Source organism: Peromyscus californicus, unplaced genomic scaffold, assembly GCF_007827085.1.
Source record: "Peromyscus californicus insignis strain IS unplaced genomic scaffold, ASM782708v3 Scaffold_7__1_contigs__length_154581171, whole genome shotgun sequence".
Taxonomy (NCBI): Eukaryota; Metazoa; Chordata; class Mammalia; order Rodentia; family Cricetidae; genus Peromyscus; species Peromyscus californicus.
Genome location: NW_026294595.1, coordinates 45,162,222 through 45,188,426, shown reverse-complemented (window position 1 = coordinate 45,188,426; position 26,205 = coordinate 45,162,222). Strand labels below are relative to the sequence as shown.

General features: G+C 40.4%; 1 protein-coding gene across 18 annotated transcripts in view; it reads right to left on the bottom strand.

Moving 5' to 3' along the window:
* The window catches only part of B3galt1 (beta-1,3-galactosyltransferase 1), a 568,919-nt gene that overhangs the window by 47,070 nt on the left and 495,644 nt on the right, over positions 1–26,205 (bottom strand). For 12 of the 18 annotated variants that reach the window (XM_052725873.1, XM_052725878.1, XM_052725870.1 and 9 more), the window contains one exon: positions 2,731–2,862. The exons of 1 other annotated variant lie outside the window; for it this stretch is intronic. Coding sequence is in view for 2 of the 17 variants with exons in the window: in XM_052725885.1 (XP_052581845.1) it covers positions 2,731–2,862; positions 12,316–12,419 (236 nt within the window). In the remaining 15 variants the exon portion in view is untranslated. Of the gene's footprint in view, positions 1–1,248; positions 1,396–2,730; positions 2,863–12,315; positions 12,420–26,205 lie in introns of those variants that run through there. 5 more of the 18 variants (XM_052725885.1, XM_052725886.1, XR_008215368.1 and 2 more) reach the window with 4 other exon arrangements.

The following is a 26,205-nucleotide window of genomic DNA, read 5'->3' as shown; positions in this document are numbered from 1 at the left end:
CATATGAAAGCTCTCAGCCCAGAGCTGGGGCTGTATTCAAAACTGTCTTTTAATCTTAGATCGATTTCATTCTCTTCCTCACCTTTCCTTTCTTTTATCGAGATCTCATTCAAATAAAAACCCTTAAGACTTTCAGAATGCTACAAGAATGGCTGAGATCCAGACTGTGTCTCCTCTAAACCCTCCGAAGCCCAATAAAGGGCATCACCACATCAGTGGTGCTCTAGCTGAGCAGTGTCAGGGATTAGGAAGTACCTGGGCTGTCTGATCCCAGGGGGGCATCCCTGGAGGGCTTACCCAACTCTTTCCTTCCAAAGAGAATGAACTGCATGCCACTACAACGCAATGTGCTTTTGGCGGTCTGAGTGTGAGTGTGGAGGGGGCAGTATTCTGCTTGCAAACAAGATCTTAAATGCAAAAGACAATCCCCTGCTATGTAAACACAAAAGCTTCCATGAACAGTCCTTTAAAACTTTGTCCTTTTTCCTGGATTTTGCTGGCAGAAAATTAGCAGTTGATATGAAAAGTTAAGAGTTCAAAAGCTGCCCAATATTACTCATTATTCATTGGAAAATATTGTGGGTTGCCCGTCCTCATCTTCAGTGCAGCTCAGTATGGGTTGAAAAGAAGAAAGCCCTTAGCTCCCAAGCAGGCATTAGGATGGCATTATCATATCAATAGCCCACATGCAAAGTTCTTGATAAAACCCTCACCATCTAGAGGCATGCGATAAAATATGAGAGTTTGATTTGGGTAAACAAATCAAAGGCATTTTCAGTCAAGCTACTTAATCTGTTTAAGGCACTGCCAGGAATATAAACATCAGAGGAGCCAAGCATTGAGGCAGCTTGGGGTAGGAAAATCTCTGAAGATTGCTCCTTTTTCCTAATTTACTATAATCTAGCCACATTGGCCTTCATTCAGTGCTGGGAGGAAGCCAGGACTAAGGCTTCTGGTTTTAACAAACCCTATGATTTATCCCTGGTCCTCTTTGCAGATATGTCTTGGAATGGGTGGGGCAGGATCAGTTCTATATAGCATTAACAAAAGCTCCCTCACCGTGCTAGTTTGATACAGTTGATCATGCTGTTCACTGTGAGTTGCTGGGGCCCTTTGAGCCACAGAGGCAGCAACTGACAGAGTAATCACATCTTGAGTCAGATCAGCAGACAGACTGCCCCAGAGAATGGCATCTATGATACCTACTGAAAGTGAGGTGTATGGCAACAGTTCTCTGGGCTCTCATACCTCTGCTGGCTTCCCGTTCTACAACAGGGTATAGTCACTCACAGCCTGAGCACGAGTGTTTCTTTCTGGTGTTTGTCACAGTTAGTAGTTGTCTTATTGGTTTGTTTAGTTTTGTTTTTAGTTGCTTTCCATTGGCCTCTTAGATCCCTACAAAGAAAGATAGTGTTGGCAGTTGGACTCTGTGCTCACTCAACCTGCCTTGTGTATTTAAATACCGAACACATTGGTTTAAATTTGGAGAATCCCATGACTATAACAGCATGAATGTCAGTTGATAGCTGCCCATTGGGGTGCATGCTGACTCCATTTTACCAAGCCTCATCTTACCTCTGGCCTTGAGATGACAGGGCAGAGACAGAAGTTGACTGGGAATGCCGTCAACAAGAAAAGGGTCAAACCCACTCACTAAAGCATCATGGAAGTCAGAAAGGGTAGTAGAAACCAATATAGCTGTTGGAAATTGCTTCGAACAAAGAGAAAGGACTGAGGTATACTGGCATGTTGCTGAGTTTGATTTTGGAGCATCAGCTTGCTGGGAAGGAAGTCAGTGCTGTCTCCCACCTTGCAACTGGCAGCTGTCCACATGGTCCAGCTGCCACTTAGAAGGCTCTTGGAGATAGCTGATCAGTTCATGGATAAGGAAATTGTAGTGTAGACAGGACACATGATCAGTCACAGGTCATAGGAAGGTGATGGGTAAGAAGCAAGCAGAATCTAGTGTCCTTTTCAGGGGACTGTGCTCTTTTCCCAAACCACATTGCAGAATGTTTATAAGCAATTTTTATTATCTTATGCTATTTAGGGCAAATCACATACAAGGGTGTTTTCCTTCTTATTCCTTTCAGAAAAATTATTTTAACAATTGTTTACATTTTATATATTTTAATAACCCTGCCATCATTCATTTTTATATACAAATTTCTTATGTTCAACTGAAATAAGAAGTGACTGAAATACAACTGCCTTGTGAGGCAAGGTTATTTCAGCAAAGATTCAAGAGCCAATTAGCAATGGCCTTGGAGGGATAGATTTTAAATAGAAATTGTCTCAGGTCACCTGAAGGAAATCGGTGGTCTGAAAGAGTTCATTTTCAAGGAGGCCATTTACTACAACCAGTCCAAAGTGTCAAAGACATCTATATAAATATGGCTTTTAAGGCTGAATTACTTAAGCTATGATTTTTCTCTTGTCTTTCATGGAAAGGGTATTTTACATACACGTTAGAATTCAATTAAATAAATAAAACTTCATATAGGCCACAGTAAAGCCAAAGGCTTAATGAGGGCCAGAAATACCATTCTCGAGTGCAACAGCCTCACTGTCTGAGTGATGGCCAAACATATCCAGAGCGGGTAATAAAATGAAGGTCAACACTTCTTATTGCTCATTAGCTATTAGAGGATGACTTTGGATCTTATAGCATTGTGGTGACTTTCCTCTGTGGCCACCTCCACACAACTGAGCAGCAAGCTCTTCTCCTACCTGCTGGGCCAAGCCTGCCGCCTCTGCTTTCTTTTCACCCCAGCTGCAGAGAGCATCTATCACAGTCTCCATTGGTGGATGGAGATTTGAGAAGCTTATTCCAGAAGCTGCTGTCCACCAACTTGCAGAATCCTAAGGAGACACCAGAAAGAGGGAAAACTTTATATATAACAGAAGTTAATTGGATTTGAGAGAACAAAGATAGAATTCCCTAATTTAAAACGATTTCTATTTAGCAGAATGGGATATGGGTACACTTTGAATACAAGATTTAAAAGTTTAAGAATAAAAGAGAGTTTGAGCCAGTTCTAGGGCAGCATGTAAGGTCAGGTGAGTCGGACAAAGGAGAAGCAGTCTAGGTGTGAGGTGACAAGGAATGTGTCTGTCTAGTGACCCTGTGACCTGCTGCAGAGTCAGCTGTGACTGATGGTTGTCATTGATGCCATAAAGGAAAAATGTACAATGATTTCACAACTTCAGATTTTGAAGGGAATCAGAAATATGGACTTTATGTGGAATTTCTTGGGTTGTACAAGTTAGGATTTAATTCATTAGATGAAACTTCATACAGCCAACAGTAAAGCCAAAGGTTTAATGATGGTCAGAGTCACCCATGCTCCAATGCAACTGTCTCTGCTCTTTCCAAGTGATGTCAACCACATCCAGAGACAGGAAGCTTCTTGAGCAGGGTGGAGCTAAGGTGTTAGGTAGGACTATCACCCCTTTCACTTAGGATCTCCACTTTCACTTGGGCCCACTCTAAGACTGGCCAAAATAGACCAGACCTGTTCAAACAATTGGCTGAAGGCCGATAAAGAGCTGCCCTTCACTGCTCTGATTCTGGGTTTTCAAACTGGCAGTGTACAAAACTTCCTGACGGAGGACTGGTGGTATTCCAATCTCACCATTCATAGTTGCAAAGCTGCAGGGAAAGTTAGTGGCTACAGTGCACATTGTCCCACATCTGAAGTATGGCTCCAACCATAGGCATTTGTTTGGATGGATTTGAACCAGAGCAGCCAGCTCGGAGGAGTAGAAGCAACGTCTAGTGGGTCTCCTGAAGTCTTATGCTGGTTCAAGTCAGTCAAATACAGGGTGATTTTTCTTTACGTGACTTTGTGTGTGTGTGTGTGTGTGTGTGTGTGTGTGTGTGTGTGTGTGTGTGTGTGATGTGTTTAGGTTGGGTTTGAAGATAATTTAACCTCTCGAGGACCTACATGCAAACCAAGGGAAACAATAGTGAGTTGAACAGAGGATAGAATATTGTTTGCACAAGGTAGGCATACATGCTCACTATATTGGTAACAACAAATGCTAAGTAGTATTTGTAGCAAGTGCTAACATTTACTTATACTCGAATGTCATTATTGTCATAACTGCTATCTATTGCTGTCATCAAAGTCCTCTTAGGTTTTCACACTATTTGTCCTTTGAGAACTAAGTGCCTTGTGCATGGTATTTAGAGGAGACAGTGTTTGAACATGGGTCTGTTCAGCCTCCCATTGATTACCCAACCTCTTTAGAGCTTTGTCAGTGTCCAACTCAAGGTACACTTCATGTCATCAAGAGTAGCAGATTGAATTTGGTCAAACATCAAATACTTATTAAGTTAAATGGCAAGGCAGAGAAGTCCCACAGGAAGCATTTTAAGACACTGTAATACTGGTAATGTCTTATCTTATGAAAAACTGTATTATTCTGTAATGGGATTGTACCATGTAAAGAAGAGCAAATGAAAGTGTGTAGATGTTTCCATTCATTTGGCTATTTGTCCCTGTGCTTTATCCAACCTTGGTCTCAACAATTCTCGCTCATATAAACCCTCCTCATTCTCATTAATTGGACTCCCAGAGATCCACCCAGGGCCTAGTCATGGATCTCTGCATCCAGATCCCTCAGTAGTTGGATGAGGTTTCTAGCACAACAATTAGGGTGTTTGGCCATCCCATCACCAGAGTAGGTCAGTTCGGGCTGTCTCTCGACCATTGCCGGCAGTCTGTTGTGTGGGTATCTTTGTGGATTTCTGTGGGCCTCTCTAGCACTTTGCTTCTTCCTGTTCTCATGTGGTCTTCATTTACCATGGTCTCCTATTCCTTGTTCTCCCTCTCTGTTGTTGATCCAGCTGGGATCTCCCGCTCCCCCAAGCTCTCTTTCCCTCGACCCTCGCCTTTCATTACCCCCACTCATGTCCAGGCTGTTCATGTAGATCTCATTCCATTTCTCTGTCATTGGGCGATCCCTGTGTCTTTCTTGGGGTCCTGTTTTCCAGGTAGCCTCCCTGGTGATGTGAGTAGCAGACAATTCATCCTTGTTTCATGTCTAGTATCCTGCTATGAGTGAGTACATACCATGTTTGTCTTTCTGAGTCTGGGTTACCTCACTCAGGATGATTTTTTCTAGATCCATCCATTTGTCTGCAAACCTCATGATGCCATTGTTTTTTTCTGCTGAGTAGTATTCCATTGTGTATATGTACCACATTTTGTTTATCCATTCTTCAGTTGAAGGGCATCTGGGTTGTTTCCATGTTCTGGCTATTACAAACAATGCTGATATGAACATAGCTGAACAAGTGCTCTTATGGTGTGGTTGAGCATTTCTTGGGTATATGCCCAAGAGTGGTATAGCTGGATCTTGGGGGAGATGGATTCCCAATTTTCTAAGAAAGCGCCATATTGATTTCCAAAGTGGTTGTACAAGCTTGCATTCCCACCAGCAGTGGAGGAGAGTTCCCCTAGCTCCACATCCTCTCCAGCATAAGGTGTCTTCAGTGTTTATGATCTTAGCCATTCTGACAGGCATAAGGTGGTATCTCAGAGTTGTTTTGATTTGCATTTCCCTGATGATTAGGGATGATGAGCAATTCCTTAAATGTCTTTCGGCCATTTGAGTTTCCTCTGTTGAGAATTCTCTGTTTAGTTCTATAGCCCATTTCTTAATTGGACTGTTGGGCATTTTGATGTCTAATTTCTTGAGTTCCTTATATATTCTGGATATCAGTCCTCTGTCAGATGTGGGGTTGGTGAAGATCTTTTCCCATTCTGTAGGCTGTCGCTTTGCCTTGTTGACCGTATCCTTTGCTCTACAAAAGCTTCTCAGTTTCAAAAGGTCCCATTGATTGATTGTTTCTCTCAGAGTCTGTGCTACTGGTGTTCTATTTAGGAAGTAGTCTCCAATGCCAATGCGTTCAAGACTACTTCCTACTTTCTCTTCTAGCAGGTTCAGAGTAGCTGGGTTTATGTTGAGGTCCTTGATCCACTTGGACTTAAGTTTTGTGCACGGTGATAGATATGGATCTGAACTATGAACCAATGGCTGAGGGGTCCCCACTGGATCAGGCCCTCCGAATGGGTGAGACAGTTGATTGGCTTGATCTGTTTGGGAGGCATCCAGGCAGTGGGACCAGATCTTGTGCTCATTGCATGAGTTGGCTGTTTGAAACCTGGGGCCTATGCAGGATTGTTTGGCTCGGCCTGGGAGGAGGGGACTAGACCTACCTGGACTGAGTCTACCAGGTTGACCTCAGTCTGTGGGGAAGGCTTTGCCCTGGAGGAGATGGGAATGGGGGGGGGGGCGTTGGGGGGAAGGTGAGGGGGACGGGAGGGGGGAGAACAAGGGAATCCGTGACCGATATGTAGAACTGAATTGTATTGCAAAATAAATTAAAAAATAAATAAAAAAAAAAAAAAAAAAAAAAAAAAATTAAAAAAAAAAAAAGAAAGTGTGTAGATGATTTTTAAGCTATATAAATTTTAAATTTAAATGGAAAATTCCATAGTTTTTAATAGATTATTTGCATGATGTTGGTAAAATAATTTCTATAGACTTCTAATAACTAAAATGAGTATTGAGTGTTCAATTCAGGAAAATGACACCTGGAAGATTTTTCTCTAGAATATTAAATGTTTTTCCTTGCTTTTATAAAAGAAAATCTGTGTAAAAGAAAGAGCTAAATATAACATAAAGCTGAATTCTGTGCAGTGCAAACATTGAACCTTTTATAGAAAACATTGAGTGATGAAAAGGAAGGGCAGCAAAGGCTGGAGGAAGTGATGTCCAAGGTCAAAGCCGTAAGTGACTACGCCAGCCACTCTTCAATTATTTTTAACACAATATTTGCTAAGGAAAAATCACCTTACAATCACAAAAAGAATGTGGAAAATTTGCAAGTTTAAAAATTTCAAGCCTTATTTAGGCATAATTTATATTTTGGATACTCATTCTGAAGTAGCTATGTGGGGTTTTTTGACATATTAAAAAAATTAAAGTTCACTAAACAAGGGAAAGGAAAGTGTGTGTGTGTGTGTGTGTGTGTGTGTGTGTGTGTGTTTCCTTTTAATCAGAATAATTAATTTCCACCAATATCAGGAAATTAGAAACCTGAAAATACATAGATGCATTTTTTTTTGCTTTTGGTTAAACTTAATATTATCCTAAAAGGTAATGACATCTAATTCATAGAATTAATTTAGAACACAGAGACATGCTTTACAGGACAAGATGAAAAGTACAAACCACTCTTCAGTTTGACTTTTCCCATGCAATTTCAGTAACTAAGCTGGAGGCACTGCAGCTTTCTAGAATATAAAGCACAACTCCATTCAGATGTTAGTTCTAGAATACAAAACAGTATTTCAAAGTCAAGTAGAAATGAATTTGTTCACTGTCTATTCTTTGGGGTAATTGCCATTATTGCTATTGCTCTCTGGGCAAATCACTGAAAACTGACTACATCAAGCGCTGTGTTTTTATAGGGAAAGGGTTTAGACTCAGCATTTGTCACCCGGATTTTAATTCAGTTTGCACTTCTCCCAGACTTAAGAGTGATAGTTCTTCTAGTCCGTTGTTATCCTATTACATTTCATGAGCATTTCCCTTTTTTTTGGTTCCCTTTGGCAAGAAGAAATTTTGCCGGTGCCAATTATGGGTGAGAAATTTACTTATTCTGTGAGAATACTTACAAGTGTGAGCTAAGTGAGAATCTTAGTGACATATCAGAGTAAAGAAGATAGTAATAATTTGGACATCAGGGTTAGCCTCCCCAGTCTTCCTCCCTCCCTTGGTGATAACAAAGGATGTTGCCTGTGGATCTCTAATTTCAGCTTCTGGTTATACCGAACCAAGGTTTGTGGGATAAAGGAAGTACATGGAGAAAACAGAACGTACTGCTCAGTTGCTTATTTACTAGCTGATCAAGGTCGTTTCTGTGACTCAGTGGGAAACAAGGTGGAGAAAACAGCTGATCTCATTAGTTAGTGGATTTAGGTGAGGGAACAGAGGGCTTCCCAGCTCTAAATTTCATCAATAATGAACTTCGCTTTCTCTTTGTCATAGTGGGTATCTCTGAGAAACAGACTCTGAGATGCCAAGATTTCTGTGCAGGAAGTCCATTAGAGCCTGTTCGTAGGAACAGCCCCTGCTGCGGAGGTGAGGCTAGAGTCACCACCACAGCAGGTCTGGGCTGTACCTGCAGAGACTAGTGTGTGCTCCAGCCTGCTTGCATGGACTTCACAGGGCAGCATGATGCCCATCTCTTCACAGCATCAGGTTTAGATGCTTCGGTGCTAGTGGGGATGGGGTATTTGTAACACGGTCATAGGTAAATACTAGGAATCAGGCTCTCCCTCTAGCCCCCAATTCCTGGAAAGCTGGTTGGCCAGTAATACTAAATTAGAGAGAATGTTTCTTCAGCTCTTTATGCCTAGATCCCTGTGATCAGTTCTTAGTTTTATATGGGTGACAGAGAGGGAATTGTATATTATATTAAGAAGTCTTGTGTTGCTTCAGTTATGTACAAGTTACTAGTCTAATATTAGAATTTTAGCCTTACTGTGCTACCAGAGATATTTATGTCTGCTTTTCTGAAAGAGGTAAGCTTACTTGGAACCTATATGGGCACCACCTGTTAGAATGACCTCCAAAGTCTCTGTGATGTTATCAAAATTTAAGTACTGGTGATGACTAAGCCATATCCTGAAAAATATATAGAATTATAAAAAAACCTGAAATGATTTAGTGTGGTGATATTTTGTTTGTGCTTTAACAAATAAATCTTGCCTGAAGATCAGAGTTTGGAGCTAGCCGCTAGAGGCCAGGCAGTGGTGGCAAACACCTCTAATCCCAGCACTTGGGAGAAGGAAACAGGAAGTGATGTGGCTGGGTGGAGAGAAGTGGCTGTATCATTTGTTGTCTAGTCTCTGTGTAATGGGAAAGTACAAGGCTTGTCTAATTAGACCAATTAGAACTCGAGCTACAATTTAGTTATATGATATTACCACTCTCTACTAATAACCCTGTCTACTTATCCCAGTGGAGTAGAAGGACACTAATTATAACATTCTTTGTTTAATAACATCATGAATATTTTTGGAGCAGGGTTAGGCCACATATCATAAAGTGGGAGAAGATGTTACAGTTACTGACCAAGCCACACAAGATCTGGGGTGAAATGATTCCAGGTATTTTCAAAGTTAATGTTTAAGAAGGCAAACTACACCGGTTGCTATCCACAGGTACCAAACATTTAGGAAGCTCAGAAAGCTGTGAGAGAGAATTCACTCATAACTCAGGCAGTAGAAACTTTCGAGGGCACAGTTCTAAATAAATCTGCACATCTACAAAGTTCTTTACTCAAAACCACCTTTCAATGGTGTTCATCCTTCTATCCCATAGGAGAGGGCATGTGCAAAGCAAAGGGAGATACAAGATTTAATAGACAGACAGATAGACAGCCCATACAGAAATTCCTCTCAGCTTTGCTCTTCATGTCTGTCCAAGTATAAATGCACATGTGTGCTTGTGTGCATGCAGAGGCCAAAAGTTGATTTTGGGATCTCTTCCTCAGTCATTTCTCCATCTTATTATTTGAGTGGGGGTCTCTTACTGAGCCTGGAGGTCATTGATTTGCCTGGACTGGCTGGCTAGCCAGCCCCATGGATCTTCCTGCCTCAGTCTCCCCAGAATGAGAAATCCAAGCACATGCTGTCCCACCTGGCTTTTTATACAGGATCTAGAGATCCAAATAAGGTCCTTGTGTTTGTGTGGTGAGCACTTCACCAACGGAACCACCTCCTCTCCAGCCCAAGCAGTGGTAATTTTAGCACACAAGACTGGAATTAGAAAGAACCAATTCAGAATTGAGTACGTCTATTCTATCACCTGCTACATTTCTGTAGCAAGCATCAATGAGAACAGGAACACATATTTCCAACAAATGCTCTTTCACTGCATAATACTACTCCATCTTGCAAAACACAACTTAACCCACGTCTCAAACCTAGGGTCCAGGCTCAGTCTAGGCCAATGTCATCATCTCCCTTGAACTGATGACATATGATTTGGGCCACATTTTGACCCTAAAATCAGCTCGATTCCTGTGTTAGTTACGTGTTTTGTGGCTGCAGCAAATAGCTGACAGAAACATCTTAAAGAAAGACAGGTTTATTTTTTCTTCAGTTTCAGAGTATACAGTCCATCATGGCAGGGCAGGTATGATGACAGAGATAGGAGATGGCTGGTCACATTGAAGGCATGGTCAGGAAGCAGAGACGATGAATGCTGGGACTCAGCGAGCTTTCTCCTTTTTATTAAGTCAAGGACCCAAGTGCAACGGTGGTGCTACCAACATTTATAGTGAGATTCCCTACCTCAATTAACCTAACCTAGATACATGCCAAGATGTTTGTCTCTCTAAGATCCTGTTCCCTTGACAATCATTATTAACCATCACAATTCCTTTCTGTATTATTCATTACTTCAGAGAACAATATTGTGCTGTGTTTTATATATTGTTGTATTATTCTCAAAGCTGTGAATATAGAAGAACTTGCACCCATTTTTGTACATGTGGAATGCATGCAAGTGTATGTCTGTTTGTATGTTTGTAGGCACATGTGTGTATCGGTACACTAGTTCTTGTGTGTGCATTCATGTGGTGGCAGGAGGCTGATGTTGAGCATGCTCACAGATCATTTTCTACTTTATGTAATGAGGTAGAATCTCTCACCAAATCCAGAACTTGCCATTTTGGCTAGTCTTGATAGCCAGATCACCCTGGGGATTCCCATTTCTGCCCCCTGTAGACTGAGATGAAAGGCAGGTCACCGTGCCCACATATGTTTTACATGTGTTCTCAACTCTGGTCCTCATGGTTGCACAGTAAGCATTTTACCTACTAAGTCATCTTCACATTCCTTATATCCCTTCTAGACAGGTGTAATTCAGGTGACAAGGGACTAATGGAAACATCAAAGCATGTAGATAACCCCTAATTGTGTGTGTGTGTGTGTGTGTGTGTGTGTGTGTGTGTGTACATGTGTAAGTGTTTTAGTGTATAATTAAATACATTTGTATGACGAATAATGTAGTGAGGATATTGGTGATTAAGAGCAAAACTTCACTGACTGTTAAATATGAATACAGCTGAAGCTTCTGCTCATCTAAGAGGGACTCTTGAGTGATGTGGCACGAACTCCTAAGAATGATCTGGTCTTTTCTTTAGGTTTTAAATGGAGCTACTCTTTTCAGTAATTCAACAACTGTCTTCCCATTTCATTTTATGGGTAATTTACATGCTAGATCCTGGAGATTTAACAGGAAGAAGAAAATCCAACCTGCTTTTAAGGTCTTACTATTCAAGTATATATTTTGACATGAATTTTTATCAAAAAATTCTTGGCACTTTTGGGAAATACAAAAGTTTTAATGACTCAGAAAATATAAGCCTTGATAAATGAGTCATTTACAAATAATTCTGTAAACTTGAGTTTAACCTTGTCCTAAGCAAACACTGAAGAATGAGATAAATCCTGATATATGCTTGGTTGTCAGACTTTTAAACTATGGGACCTTCCTGTCTTGATGGTAGAAGCTAGTTCTTAAAATTGCAGACATTCTAGGGGTTTTGCAAGGCATTCTTATTGCACATGTACAAATGAACAAGTGCAATACACATCAGAAAAGAAAGACTTTCAAAAGAGAACATTTGCAAGCTTATCATGCCCCTTACAATTATGCTACTTGAATGCAGTTTCATACCTACTTCATGTTTCATGCATTTTTTTTTTATTTTCCAAGTTGTGCATTCTAGAATCCTATTTGCTAAGGATCTTATCAGCCACTCATGCCTTTCTCTATCAACAGATATGTATCACCTTACTATGCTTTTTTGCCTTGAAAGTCTCTGATGTCTGGGCAACCGATTCTGGTTTGGATCAGGGTATGAGTGCCAAGTCCTTACCCCTTGTTTTGTTCTTGTGTTCTTATTTTTGCCTGATTTCTTACCATGAGGAAGCCATACATTTTAACTGAACAGATATGAGGTAAATAAACTATTTTTCTGCCAAGATAACTATCAACGACCTTGGGGAATATGTGCAGAGTTTTCTGGGACTCTATTAAAAATTATCTGATAAACTGTCTTTGAGTCCGTGTGTTTTGTTGTGTGGGGGCAGTAAGTGCAAGCTAGGAGGCTTTGTCGATGCAGCTAGATCTTAAACTCCAGGCAATAAACAACAATGGGCTTTGTAGTACACAGATGACTAGAGTGATCAGTGCTAGATTCAACGGTTATACCGAGTTACTCACTTCTACCTGCATACATTCAACGAAGCACAATAGTAACTCCAAGGAAGTGATTAAAATTTTCTTGGTCTGACTTCCAAAGACCAGGAAGCTGACTCTTCTCTTTCCTTGGGGGAATAAATGAAGAAAATTTGAGGAGTTATATATCAGGACATATGTGTACACATTTCATGTAATAATGCATGGAAAAACATATTAATGAAGACAAGAGGCCTGTGAATTCTACATCCACATGAAAAACAACCCTTTCATGGGGCCTTGGGCCCCTTTCCATCCTGCTCACCATTTGGTTGAACTGTGACACATGTTGTAGGGCAAGAGCATGAATGGGTCAGTAAAGTGTACCCTATAAACAGAAATGTGTTCCTTGGGAGAAGTTTGGATAAATGGAATGAGTGTTCTTTCATTTCTCAGGCTTTTGCTCAGGAAGCTAATGAAACCAAGCATGCAGAGCAAAACCATCTGCTGAAGGTCAGAGAGATGTGTAAGCGGGTATATAGCCCTGGCTTAGAAGTGGCTCTACCAGAAAACATGGACACAAATGCCACTTCCTCTCTTCCATATAGGAAAACTGCAGATACCTTAACATCCAGAATCCAGCAACATATTTTCCCAAACAATAGAGCTAAGCATATTGTGAAAGCTAAAGGATGAGAGAAAATACTGCATAGGCCCACATTATGCCACTATCACAGCAACGGTTTTTATTTTTGTAAAGCAATTATCAACTTATGTATAAGTGATTACACCATTTGAGACGCTAGGTCCTTGGAAAATCTGATGCTGCAATCAAAACATAATCGAGCTATTTTGGAATAGGAAATCTATCTGCTCTCCAAAACACATAAATATCTGAAAATCAAACAATGACCCATTTAGAATTGTATTGCTGATGGTTTTGTAGAGTTACTTTAAGTGGATTTCTGTGCTCAATGGGAAGTTTCAAAAGTTGTTTACTGGTATGTCCTGGGCAAGGTGTATGTGAGTAGTGATGGCTGTGGCAGAGGTTGGGGGGAGGGTGCGAGAGAATGCATGGTGTGGTCTTCCCATAATCCATCTTCACACCAATCATTATTTGTAGCTTCAATTATGTCTCATACACGTAGGCACTATTAACTTTTTAAATATGTATATATACCTGTATGATTAAAAAATATAAACTCATTTAAAGTACTGTCAGCTTCATTGGAGGGTTTTGTTATGATTATTTTTCAATCTGAAGAGCATAAAAACATTTCAACAACATATTGACAACAGCATTTTAAATATTAAGGAGTCATCTTTCCTGGATTAGATGTGCTCCCCAGACCTTTCTAGAATTTCTGATGAAGCAGTTATAATGTCACAGGGATATATAATAGAAGGTGGATATGATAAATATGATGAGATTTTCAATTATGATTGCATCCCATTATATAAATAGTTAAAACACTTGGTTATATTACATTAAATATTTAGATGTGATCCCAAACTAAAACACTTAGGAAGTAATTAACAGACTTGACCTCTGGGGAGGGGAAGGGAGGGTGTGATAGCCAGTGCGAAGTGCCTACTTTTTATTCCCCTCTGCTCTGTGCTGTTCACACTGTTTAAAACAATGTGCATTCAAATATTAATTTTATAACTAAAAATAATAAAAAGGAAATGATCAAATAAAGTGAGATCCACCGCCCCACTGGGATATGTGAGGACCTACCTCCAGGGCCTCTTTCTCTTTTGCTTTATTTTACACTAGGCTTAGAGTCCAAAGCTGAGAACTACCGTTGTACCTTATCATCTCAGAAACTGCCTGCAATTGGATTCACTAGGTTCTAAATCCATATGCTGGGCATTGGCTGGCCTATGCGCTTTCCATGAAGCCTGGCTCACAGGAGGATTGTAGTACAAGATATCATACTACTATCCCCATGTGCATGAGGACCACAGGACCACGGTCTTACCCTACTGTATCTATGCTATATCTATCTATGGACAAAGAGAATGAATAATTCTTTCATCTTGCTATTCAACTTGTGCTGGGATACTAAAGAAACAGCTATGGTACCCTCCCCTGCCTGATATCAAGAGATTATAGTTGGTTTTTCAAGGGAGCTTATTCCTCCCACCCCACCCCCGTGAAAGTGGTGTCTGATGCTAGGAATACACAGGAATCACATGATTTTAAATACACTTTGACCCAAGAAGCTCTTGCAATTTACATGCAACCCTTGCTGATGTGGTAAGTGAATCTAAACAAAATAATTTTTTGTCCCCTGGAATGTCCCCATGTTAAATCATCCTAGATTCTGCGCTGTCTTGTGGCATGACATTGAAGCTGCTCACTCTAGCAAATAAGAACATTTATATCCTTTGAGGAAGTGTAATAGAAAGTGGATATACTATTAGGTGTTTCCTAAGGAACTTAGCCAAATTTTAGTAATGTGTATGTGAAGTAGTGAATAAAAACATCACAAATATAAGACACATGTTTCTAATTTTCTAGACTTTTTAATTTTAAGTGTAGTCAGTGGAAATTCAATTATTTGATTAAATAAAAATTAAGGCTCATGTTTTCTCTTCTATCTCCTGTGTCTACAGTGATTTTTCTTATTCATTGTAAGGCAAGACAAAAAACGATTGAGTGGATTTTCTATTTGACAGATTATTTGATTTAGGGCCAACAGAGTCAGCTTGCTTTGTTTTTATCCACTGTCCTGAAGGATCCATATTTTCAGAGCCTCAGGATCTGGTCTTTGAAATGGAGTGTCAAATCTCTGTGTATGACTAGCCAACAGACTTCTTGAAATTGAGCCTAAAGCAGGTTTTGTTGAGGAGCCAATGCATTAGCTCTCAATTTATGTGTGTGATTGCTTGTTCACTGTTTCCTCATGAATTTGTCTCACGTAAATAACTCTCAGTAGGAGTATTTAGCTCGTGACTCCTTTCCAGGAGTCCTTTTGTATTTGGTTTCTAAGTACAGGTCCAGAAAGTGTCTCTATTCTATAGATGCCTTCTCTTGACTCTGCCTTTCAACATATCATGCTCTTTGGATCTCTAGGCTGCAACATGCAATATGAACATCTGAGCTCTTCATGAGGTCTAGAGACAAAGCAATGTCACAGTTCACCCAGACAACTACCAATCCTACAAAGTCTGTCTGTGGATTCTCAATGGGAGTCCCTCTCCTGAAGCTGAAAAGATGGAGTTCAGGAGTATCCCATCAAGCTGCTGCCAAGGGAATTTTCAACACCAAGGAATAATTCTACAGTTTCAAAGTCTGTGGTTCGGTAGGGCAGCTAATGACTTTTTTGTGTGTAGTTAGTATTTTCCTTTCAGGCTAAGACTATATTTGCACTTCTTTATATTTTGTTTTGATTTTGCTTACTTGTGGAGGAGGACTTGGGAAGATTGTGAACAGAATGGGATAATAATGCATTGTGGGGGAGGAGGTTTTGATGGCATTGCCCTAAAACATTTGCTTTAATGGTAAGAAAACACTCCATAGGCTATTTTATCATGGGGATAAACAATCTTGAGGTTCCAGACTTTAGGAAGTATCATATAATGTTGCTGAGTCCTGATCTCCTGGGAAATGCTTCAGTGACCATGAGTTTCTTCTGGGACTTCCTGTCATGACAACTTTGTATCTTTAATACCAAATGATGGGTAATCATGAAACCAGCATCCATGGTGTTGATAAGGAAATGCTCATTTTCTCTCATCCTGAACCTCTAATATTTGTTCAATAAACATGTACTGGGAGGAGGTTTAAGTTAGGCACTATTTTAGGAGTTGCAACACACAGTGGTCAAAGCAAGTAAAATTCTTGCTTTTTTGAGGGGGCCTGCGTGTGTGTGTGTGTGTGTGTGTGTGTGTGTGTGTGTGTGTGTGTGCATGTGCATGCGCGCGTGTGCGCATGTGTCTGTGTGTGTATAAAAATATTGCATGAATAGAACTTTTGGCAAAGTCAGAATTTTGACTAAAACTAAGAACTTCTCTCTGTGTGGGTCTTGAACATATATTTCAGATTTCATAAAGTAATTAGGTTGCCCTTTAACATTTGCTTTAAACTTTCCACCTCAATTTTTAATGAGATTACAGTCTCTTCACAGCTTGATAAGTACAGGCACCAGAAAGAAATGAAATCATGACCTGCCAGTTAGGGCGTTCCAGAAAGTGTGACTTCAAAACTCAAAATCAAGCCTAATAATAAGGCTTGAAACAATTTCTAAACTCTGTTTACATTTGTGAAAAAGTCATTCTTAGTAAAAGTTAATAAAGAAAAAAAATCCCAATGTTAATTCTGCTGTTAATCTTGGCCTCAAAAATGATTGCTTGTGTTTTGGAGTTGATTTTTCATCAATAGACAGACAAATGCTTGGATGTAGGTGTCTTATAATTTGATAACGTATTGCTCATAGATGAGATGAATTTAAAAAAAAAACAAAACCAAAGGTTGTAACAAGTGCCATATTAAGGAAATGGTATCTATAGCAACATAAGATGAAAGTGCATTTCTTGAAATCTCCAAGCTCCCTGAAATATTTTAACAAAGAGTAGCCGCTGAGTAAGTGAAAAATTGTTCGGCATTTCCAAAGATGTATTGAACTCCTTCCTATATGGTTGGTTTATGTCGTGACCAATCTTCATTGTTAACTTGATGGGATTTGGATGAGCCCCTAGGTGAGTCTGTGTGGGCTTTCAAAGTGGTTTAAGACAAATGTAGGAAGACTCACCCTGCATTTGGGGAGCACTCTCCCATGGGCTGGTGTTCTAGACAGAATACAAAGGAGGAAGTGAGGTATCAGCATTCTCTGATTCTAATTATGGATGTTTGTACCATCCTCCTTAACCTCTTGTTGCCTTACCTTCCTGCCCTGATGGGCTGTGCTCTCAAACTGTGAGCCAGAATGGACCTTTCTTTCCTCAGTGGCCTTCTTCAGTTATTCTGTCACAGCAAGTGGAAAACTAACAAACACAGGAAGCATACTGTTCTATATACCAGGAGTGACCCAATCATGGCACATACTCTCAAGTGGCAAATCAGCTGTATCAACAGTCTCAGCAGAACCCAGGCTATAATGATCACATATCAAGATGACACCCAAAATTGTAAAACTATCCTCCATTTGTTTCATGGCCTCTGCAAAATGTTTCTACAATTTCCCTCATCAGCCTACCTCATTGGGAAAAAAAAAAAAACCCTTCATTTTTACTAATTGCTTTTTAATGTCTAGTATGATCCATCATGTTCATTCTTGGTTTTCTCTATTTTCAGGGAAGAAAATGATAAAATATTCAATTGTAATTCTCTATAAAATCCTTCATAAGTTTTAAATTCAGAAAATCCTTATGCCACAATAAGACCATTTTTAGTTGTTAACTTCACACACACACATACCCCATCTCTTTCCACCAAGACTTTAGGAGCATAAAACATAATCACAAGGCAAATAATAAATGGGAAAACAGACCCAAGATATGAAAGAATCAGATATATCATCTGTAAGAATTATTATTTTCACTGGTGGCTGATAGCCTTTCCAAGATTTGAGGTGAGCTCCCTGGCAGGCAGTGCAAAGAAAACAAATATGATAAGTTACTTACATACCGATTTTTAAAATCTGAAAGAAAAAAAAGAAAGCCTGCTGTTTTCTATAGATAACTTTTTCTCATTTAAATTCTAGAACTATTTTTCACAGAGGGTGAGATAAATTATATCATGAGTACATCCAACATGCTGAAGCATATTCCAATCAGTTAATGAATCAACTCCATAAAAGCCAATGACTGATATTAAAACACAGTTTAATGTAGGCAGTTTAACGGGAATCAGATCCTTATAATATGAATTCATGGCACAAAATATGATTAACCAAACATGATTACCTTCTGTATTCTCTCAAACTACTCTCATGTAAGCATTAGAAGTTTCTGTATCCCTGACAATTTTAGTTTGTCAGGAGAAAATCTCAGAGAAACTTTTTTTTCTTTTCTTTCTTTCTTTCTTTCTTTCTTTCTTTCTTTCTTTCTTTCTTTCTTTCTTTCTTTCTTTTTTCTTTCTTTTCTTTCTTTTTTTTTCAGTACTCCTGATTGGCTTTCTGTGTATTGGGATTTAAAGCAACCTAGAGGGCTAGCTGTTCACTGGAAAGGTAGGCTGCATACCAACATGGGCCCTCCTGGTGACAGGTAAGAGCCACTGCTCTGAGAATAGGGCTCAGCCCAGCTTTCAAGGCTTTCCTTAGAGACTAGCATGGGGTTGAGTAAGACTTGAGCAAGGGGACTGAAGAGCACCACAGAACAGAAGAACATGGCTGGGTAGGGGAATTTTCTTTAAACGTAGATAAAAACTGATCAATTATTGTAGTGAATTCAAACAAATAAAAGTGCAATTCTGGTAAAGGTGTGGAAAACTAGGGGAAAGGTGCAAGCAGGTGTAAAAGACAGAGTTTCAGAACCACTATTTCCTAACTAGAATTTTCAAAAGGGAACAACTGTTCCTAAAATAGCTTTCCCTTAGGTTTCTGTTATAGGGTGAAGAAAAATCAGGTTGTTTCTTATTTTCTTTATAATTTCATCTCTCTTTTAATTCAGCTTTCTTAATCTTATATCTTCTTGGAACTATCCGCATAGTTATCTGCCAATACAATTTTAATGTAAATACTCAAAACGCCAGGCAAAGCTGAGTTTGACAGTGGAGACCTGCCTGTTGTAGCTTACTGTGCTCTGGGGGGTGCCCAATGATGTAGCGGGTAGTCATTCCAGCTTTGATCTGGAAGTTCCAACCCCCATTGAGGCTTCAGTAACTGTCACACCTACAAGGCAGGGCCGAGAGAGGACCCTGAAGACCTGAGATCCGGATGCGCCGGCTCTCTTGGTTCCTGGACCCTGGATGCTGGAGGTAGATCAAGCAGAGTTCTCCAGAGAACACCGCTGGACTGTGCTACACCTTTCCCAGACCCTGTTACCTATCCCTTCACTTGTGAGTTACCCCACAAAATAAACTTCCCTTTTAACTACGTGGAGTTGCCTTAATAATTTCATCAATACACTGAGTCACCCATTTTATTTATTCTTGGTTAGGAACCCATTATTTGCAACCAGCAAGCAAGCAAGTACTCAAGGCTCTGAAATTTATTTTGCATCAATCCATTTATAATTTTAAAGGTGAAAAAAAAAAAGAGAGCCATTTGCTTTTATCTTGATATTGGTATTTGGCACCTGTATGATTATTTATCTTCTAACTTCCTTGGAGGCAGGGAGTTTAAAGCAAGGTGAGAAGTCGGTGAGTCTTTGATGAGTTTGATTTTGTGGAACTGGGTGACCAGGATGAAGGTCAATAGTTTATTACATTGGTGCATTCCAACTTAAACGTCTACAGAATGAAATAAAAAGAATTTGTTCAACAAATAACATGTTAGAAAATCAGTGACAATGAACTTGACCTTTTGAAACATCAAAGGGGCTTTACTTTGTGGGTATGTTTCAAAGACAAAGAAAGTAAGGGGCACAACAAAGCTTCTTGAACTTCTGGTCTTTTGGGTCATCCAGGGAAGGGTCAACAGTTTAAGATATCAGTTAAACTGTGTGGCCACTAAATAAGTTTTCTACATATAATTTGCTTATTAAATGATCTGCTTAAAATAATGTGCAGTTAAGCAACACAGCAGATATTTCTATTGTAATTTTTTTATACAGCTGTAAATCAACAGAAATAACTCTAATCTACTTCACAAACTAAAGCAACATGTTCTAGGTTGTGTGTTTCTTTATTAAAAACATGGCATTTGTCAGGCTCACTGTGAGGATTTAGTTTATCTAGTAATAATAAAACTGAAAAAGTAATTGAAACAGACTAATGTTAAACACAGGAGAACATGTTTATGTTCAAGGAACACCAAGAATGTTTGGAGTAGAAGCAGTTCTCCAGGATATGACAAGGGCTCAGAGCACTAAGGTCTCCTTGTTGGGCACAGGGCTTTCAGTGTCAGTGAGGGCACAAAACACCAGCTGAGATTCCTCTTTACTAAAAAAGGCAGGGGAGAACATCCAAACTCCTTTTTCAAAAATCCCATTTGAGGACATGGGCAAGTTGAGAGTAAAAGCAAAGGCCAGGGTCTGATATCTTCACATTTCCCCTGTGAGTACATTGTAGAGAAATGGAGTCTATAGCTAGAGAAATCCTGATGCTTGAAATCACAGAAGTGAGTGTCTATGATCCAGGTATCTGCTAAGTGTGAGGGGTGAGATGTGTCAGCCCAACATCAGTTTGAAGCCTAAATTCTTACTGCTATAAATAAAAATTATGTAAGCTACCAGCTTGATCCTCACAGTTTCTAAAACATGGGTTATTTGGTTGTTATTATTTCAGAAACTTTCTTTGAATGTTGAAATTTCTTTTAATTGAAAATAGTTTCTTGTTTCATACACTATATTCCGACTTCGGTTTTCCTCCCCCCTGCTCCTCCCAGTTCCTTTCCATCTCTCCTCCCATCCAGACCCACACCCTTTCCATCCCTCCTTAGAAAACAAACAGGCAACTGACAAAATATGGTAAAATAAAACAAGACAAAAGAAAGCAAACCAGAATAGGACAAAGCAACCCAACAAGAAAAAGAGCCAAAGGAAAACACAAGACACACATACAGACACAGAGACACACACATTTGCACACACAGGAATACCATAAAAAGTCAAAACCAGAAGTCATAATATATACACAGTGAACATGTAAGGTTAAAAAAAAACAAATGCCCTGACAACATTATGAGACAAAGAACCTCCAAGTATGCCACTGAGTTCATTTTGTGTTGGCCATCTACTGCTGGACACGGGGCCCTATTCTTGAGAGTGGTTTGTGTCCCCACTGAGACTCTCTTGAAGAAAATCATTTTTTTTCCATTTCAAGTGCTTATCAATTAGAAATAGCTTCTGGGTTAGGGATGGGTGTGGTATTGTATTCCCCCAAATATTGTGCATGCTAATAAACTTATCTGGGGTCAGAGACAGAGCAGCCACAATATTAAACATAGAGGATAGGCAGTGGTAGCACACACCTTTAATCCTAGCATTCCAGAGGCAGAAATCCATGTGTTCAAGGATATAGACAGGCATGGTGACTTATCACGCCTTTAATCCCAGAAAAGCAAGCCTTTAATCCCAGGGAGTGGTGGTAGAAAGCAGAAAGGTATATAAGGCATGAGGACCAGAAACTAGAAGCATTTGGCTCATTAAGCATTTGGCCTGGTTAAGTATTCAGGCTTTTGAGCAACAATTCAGCTGAGACCCATTCTGGATGAGGACTCAGAGGCCTCCAGTCTGAGAAAGCAAGACCAGTTGAGGATCCGGTGAGGTGAGGTAGCTGTGGCTTGTTCTGGCTCTCTGATCTTCCAGTGTTTACCCCAATAACTGGCCTCAGGTTTGATTTTATTAATAAGAACTTTTAAGATTCAGGCTACATCTGGCGCCCCAAGTGGGGTGCCAAATGTAGATGTAACCAACCGTCTTATTAAAATAAGAAACACAGAACCAATGCAAAGAAGAAAGCCAAGAGATCAGAGCTAAGAGCCTTACCTGTCTGCTGCAGCTAGCCACTTCAGCCAAGAGAGACCTACTTCCTGCGTGTTTGTCTTTATATAGACTTTCTGTTTTGCCTTCTCATTGGTTGTAAACCCAACCACATGACTGCCTCATCACTGCCTGTTTGTACAGACCTCCAGATTTTCTATGGTTGGTATTGAGATTAAAGGTGTGTGTCTCCAATGCTGGCTGTATCCTTGACCCCACAGAGATCTACCTAGCTCTGCCTACCAAGTGCTGGGATTAAAGGCATGCGCTATGAGCGCCCAGCTCTGCTATGGCTTGCTATTAGCTCTGACCCCCAGGCAACTTCATTTATTAACATACAAATAAAATCACATTTCAGTACAAATAAAATATCACCATAGATGGGGGCATGTGTCCCAATGTCCCTTCATCTCTAAGACTACGTCTGGCTCAGACCTACACAGGCCCTGTGCACGCTGCTGCCTCAGTCTCTGTGAGTTCCTATGTGCAACAGCCCTGTTGTGTCTAGAAGGCCTAGATTCACTGGCATCCCCTAACCCCTCTGGGTCTTACAGTCTTTCCACCTGCACTTCCACAGTTCTCTAGGCCAGGGGTCGGGAGTTGATGGAGACATCTCTTTTTTGGCTAAGTGTTCTGCAGTCTCTTACTCTCTGTGTATTTTCCATCTTGGTTTTACAGTTTTTCTTTGGGCCCACTTGCCTTACCAAGAATTGTTCAATTTTTGTTTTCCCTGCAGCAATTCAGGCCATTTCCTATGCAGCCTCATTCATCTGGGCCCTTCTTTAGTAGAAGACTTTTCCCATCTCTAGCCTTACCAGGAGCTAGGAAAGGGAGACCCTGGCTCTGCCCTGCAGGCCCTCTTTTTCTCTGTAGATGGCAGGGCTGAGCAAGACATAGGATTCTGTCCTAGCACTGAGACTTGCATGCACAGACAGCTGCTAAAGGCATTTGGGTGCAGCTCCTTTTTTTGTTTTTAACTGCTGGAGGTTGGGGTGGAATCCCTGGGGCTATGTACAGTGTACCATGTCGGTGAGCAGTGTAGATGGTGGAAAGATAAAAGGCAGGAGTGGAAAGAAAACAGGGACTGTGGCAGGTGTGGCTGAATAGACCAGTCCTGTGCTTACAAGACTTTTGTGCTATGCCTTCCAGAAGTGATAAGGTCTCTACTGGTTTACGATGTCTTAAGTGAATTTCTTGTTATTTGATGCTGTAAATAACTAAGGTGATTAATATTTGACCTAGTCTAGAGCATCGCACTACCTTCTTCACAGCAAGTCCTATAATAAAGGTCATCTACTAGGCTTTCCATGGTGCTATTCTCTCAATTCCAACAATTTATCTCCTAATTGCTGCCCCTCGCCTTGGTTTTGTTCTTAAATGCCTTTTGGTTGGGTTCCTAGGATGATTTCTTACTGTCCCCCCCGCAACCCCTCATCTCTATCCATCTAGCAGACTCAATTTTTTTCCCCCAGTAAAGGACCAATGTCCTGTCATTCTTTCTCTCAAATTCCTTAACATATGTGTACTGTCGGGAAATGTGAACAGAGTTCAAACATCTTCCTAGTATAAAAGGTGCTGTATGATCTGCATCTTGTCAAGTTCCCTATCATAAAATTTCCTTTTTAGGCACTCTTTAACAGGCTCCTACTCATCTTTCAGGATATAAAAAAGAGAAAGAAGGCTGGCTGGTTCATGTAGCTGGCTCATCACCCCTCTTCATGTCACTTCAGTACCTTGTAGGTAACTATGCCAGTACTTATCTCAGGACAGTGGTTGTAACTCAATTTCTTCACCAACCCACAAACTCCTTGAATACAGGAGTCACGCTTTATTTTCAAGTCATGGCACTCTATTAATTTACGAGCATTAGGTAGAGTGTATACTAAACATGGGCACACTCCCTCTGGCCCCATCTCTGTAAACAGTACACTGAGAAAGGCACCCTGTATCTCTGGGGCCTCCACCTAGAGCTAACAATGCTGTCATAGCAGGCTGAGATCAATAAGACAATAATCAGCATCCTATCAAAGAGATTAGAGTAAATTGTTCTTTTTTTATTTGTACTTGTTTTGAAAAAAAATCATTCAGGAGTTATTGATAAATGGTCTCTTAGAAGTCAGAAATTGTGCTAAATAATGGTCAAAGTATGAGTTGTTCGATAATTCAATCCATAAAGAAGCAGTGACTGTGTCTATTTCATGCCTAGGATTTCTGCTTTGTACCGTTTTCTAGGAGAAGGTTAAGTGACTGTATTTCCTTGTGAATTCTTTTGAGAAATATATAAAATAAATACAAGATCCAATGATCCAAAGGTCAAGACAATGTAATTTTCCTTCCCATTTACAAGGAGAAAATATGATTTAGGTTAAGGGTGTACCACAGTGCTCATAGGGATATGGCAGCCTTGATCTATGCTCTCTTTATGTGGAAATAATTTATGGCTTTCTCTGTAATTTACAAATGGATTCATTACAGGACCCTCTGGGCATATGTACTCTGAATTAGTTAAAGGCCCGATCCAATGACTGTATTGATAGCAAAGTCAAGTAAGGAAATGAGATTCTATGGAAGAAATTCCTTTGTGCATATCCTTCTGAGACCCTCCCTGCTTAGACCTAGACGAGCAGAAGGTATCTATGGCAGCTGGGTTTGGATTTATAAGCAATGCACTGAATTTCAGATCTGCTTATTTACTACTTGGAAAAGCCACCGAGCCATTTAGATACCAGTTTCTTCCCATATGTAAAAATGATGACAAATTGCCTAGATCAGGGATTTATTTTGATTGCAGTAAAGAGAAACTAGCCTCTATAACAAAACCAGATAGGATCATTCATTGGTGAGTATTGGGTTCTAGAGCAGGGCTACTGGTTGTGAATCCTGTTGCAACCAGTTGTGTGGCACTGGTTGGGTTTCTTACCACCCCTCTCCCCCTGTGCTTTATTTTCCCACGTGTAAGTGTGTGTGGAGTTGATGAGAATGCCCATCCACAGAGTTGTCATGAGCATGAAAAGCACCGATGTTTATAAAACACTTAGAATGCTGCCCAGCATGCAGGAATGCAATGTAAGTGTTTGGTGGATAAACAGTAATTTGTATTCATCTCTTGAAGCAGTGCCAGCAAACGGATTTGAAGTGGATCTCCTTGAATTTATGCCACATCTCCATAAAAGGGCAACTAGGAGGAAATAAATAGTACAGCTAGGAAAAAGTGCAAGTACCTTGCTTAAGAACTTAATTAGGTCAACACAGACCATTATCTCAAAGCTTCAGCTGAGCTTTTTTTTTTTTTCTTTTGTTGCCAAGGGACCATCAATTAGAAGGAGTGAAATTCATTATTTTAATCAACAAGGAATGGCAATAGACAAGAAAAGGAAGGAGAGGCTGATGGGAGGAGCTGGCCAGGCTCTGTCCTCCAGTGCAGATTGGATACTTTTCTGTGGAGGGATGAGGAATGGTGTCATTCATTTGTGTTTTAGTTAGTTTGTTTGTTTTGTTTTTGCTTTTTTTTCTAAGTGGGAGAAATGCCTGTTCTATCAAGTACATAACCTGATGTCCAAGAGGCAGTTTGTGCTTGTGTAGGGTGTGGCTGTGATTCGAAGATGAATGGGGTGGGATTTGATGACTAGCCCACTAGACATCCGTTAGATTCAGACAAGTTTCAGTTTGGAGAGCTCTCTCTTTTTCTTCATGGAATCAAATTCACAGTGAGAGACTCTGGGCACACTGTGCCAGACACAGAATTGAAAACTCAGCTTGATTTTCCTAGTTGGCAGCATTGGAGAGGACTCCATACTGAAAGGAAGCTAGCAAGGCTATTGAGACCCTCTCTGGGGGGAATGGAGTTCTCAGAGGGGGCGGGGCGTGTTCTTTGCAAGAAGAGGGGGAGCCACACCTGATCTAAGCTCATCAAGACCAGCCACAGAGAGTGACTGGGACCAGTGAGATGATGAATAACCCGTAGAATTTTCTCAGATTAGGGGGGTACCAAATAAAACATAGAGTTGAAGAGTCTCTCGGCTTCACCAGTTTCTTTAGTTGCTGCTCTTCCCTGGAGAAGTTCAAAGCATTTGTCTGTCTTTGAGCCCCTTGTCTGTCCTTGTGTGTTGTACAGAAAACAAAGGGATCCTGTGGACGTGTAATGCATCTGCCTCCTTCAACCCCGTTCTGATTTATTCAAGCCAGATGACATGGTCTTAAGGGTCCTGAGTCTATACTTTACAGCTAATGACCACAGGGTGCAAAGAGGTTGTTGATCACGATGGAGCTGAGAGCTGTGGGGGCAGAGGCAGACAGAGAAGCAGAGAGGAAGGGAAAACTGGAGGGACTTACTGGCAAAGTCCTCTT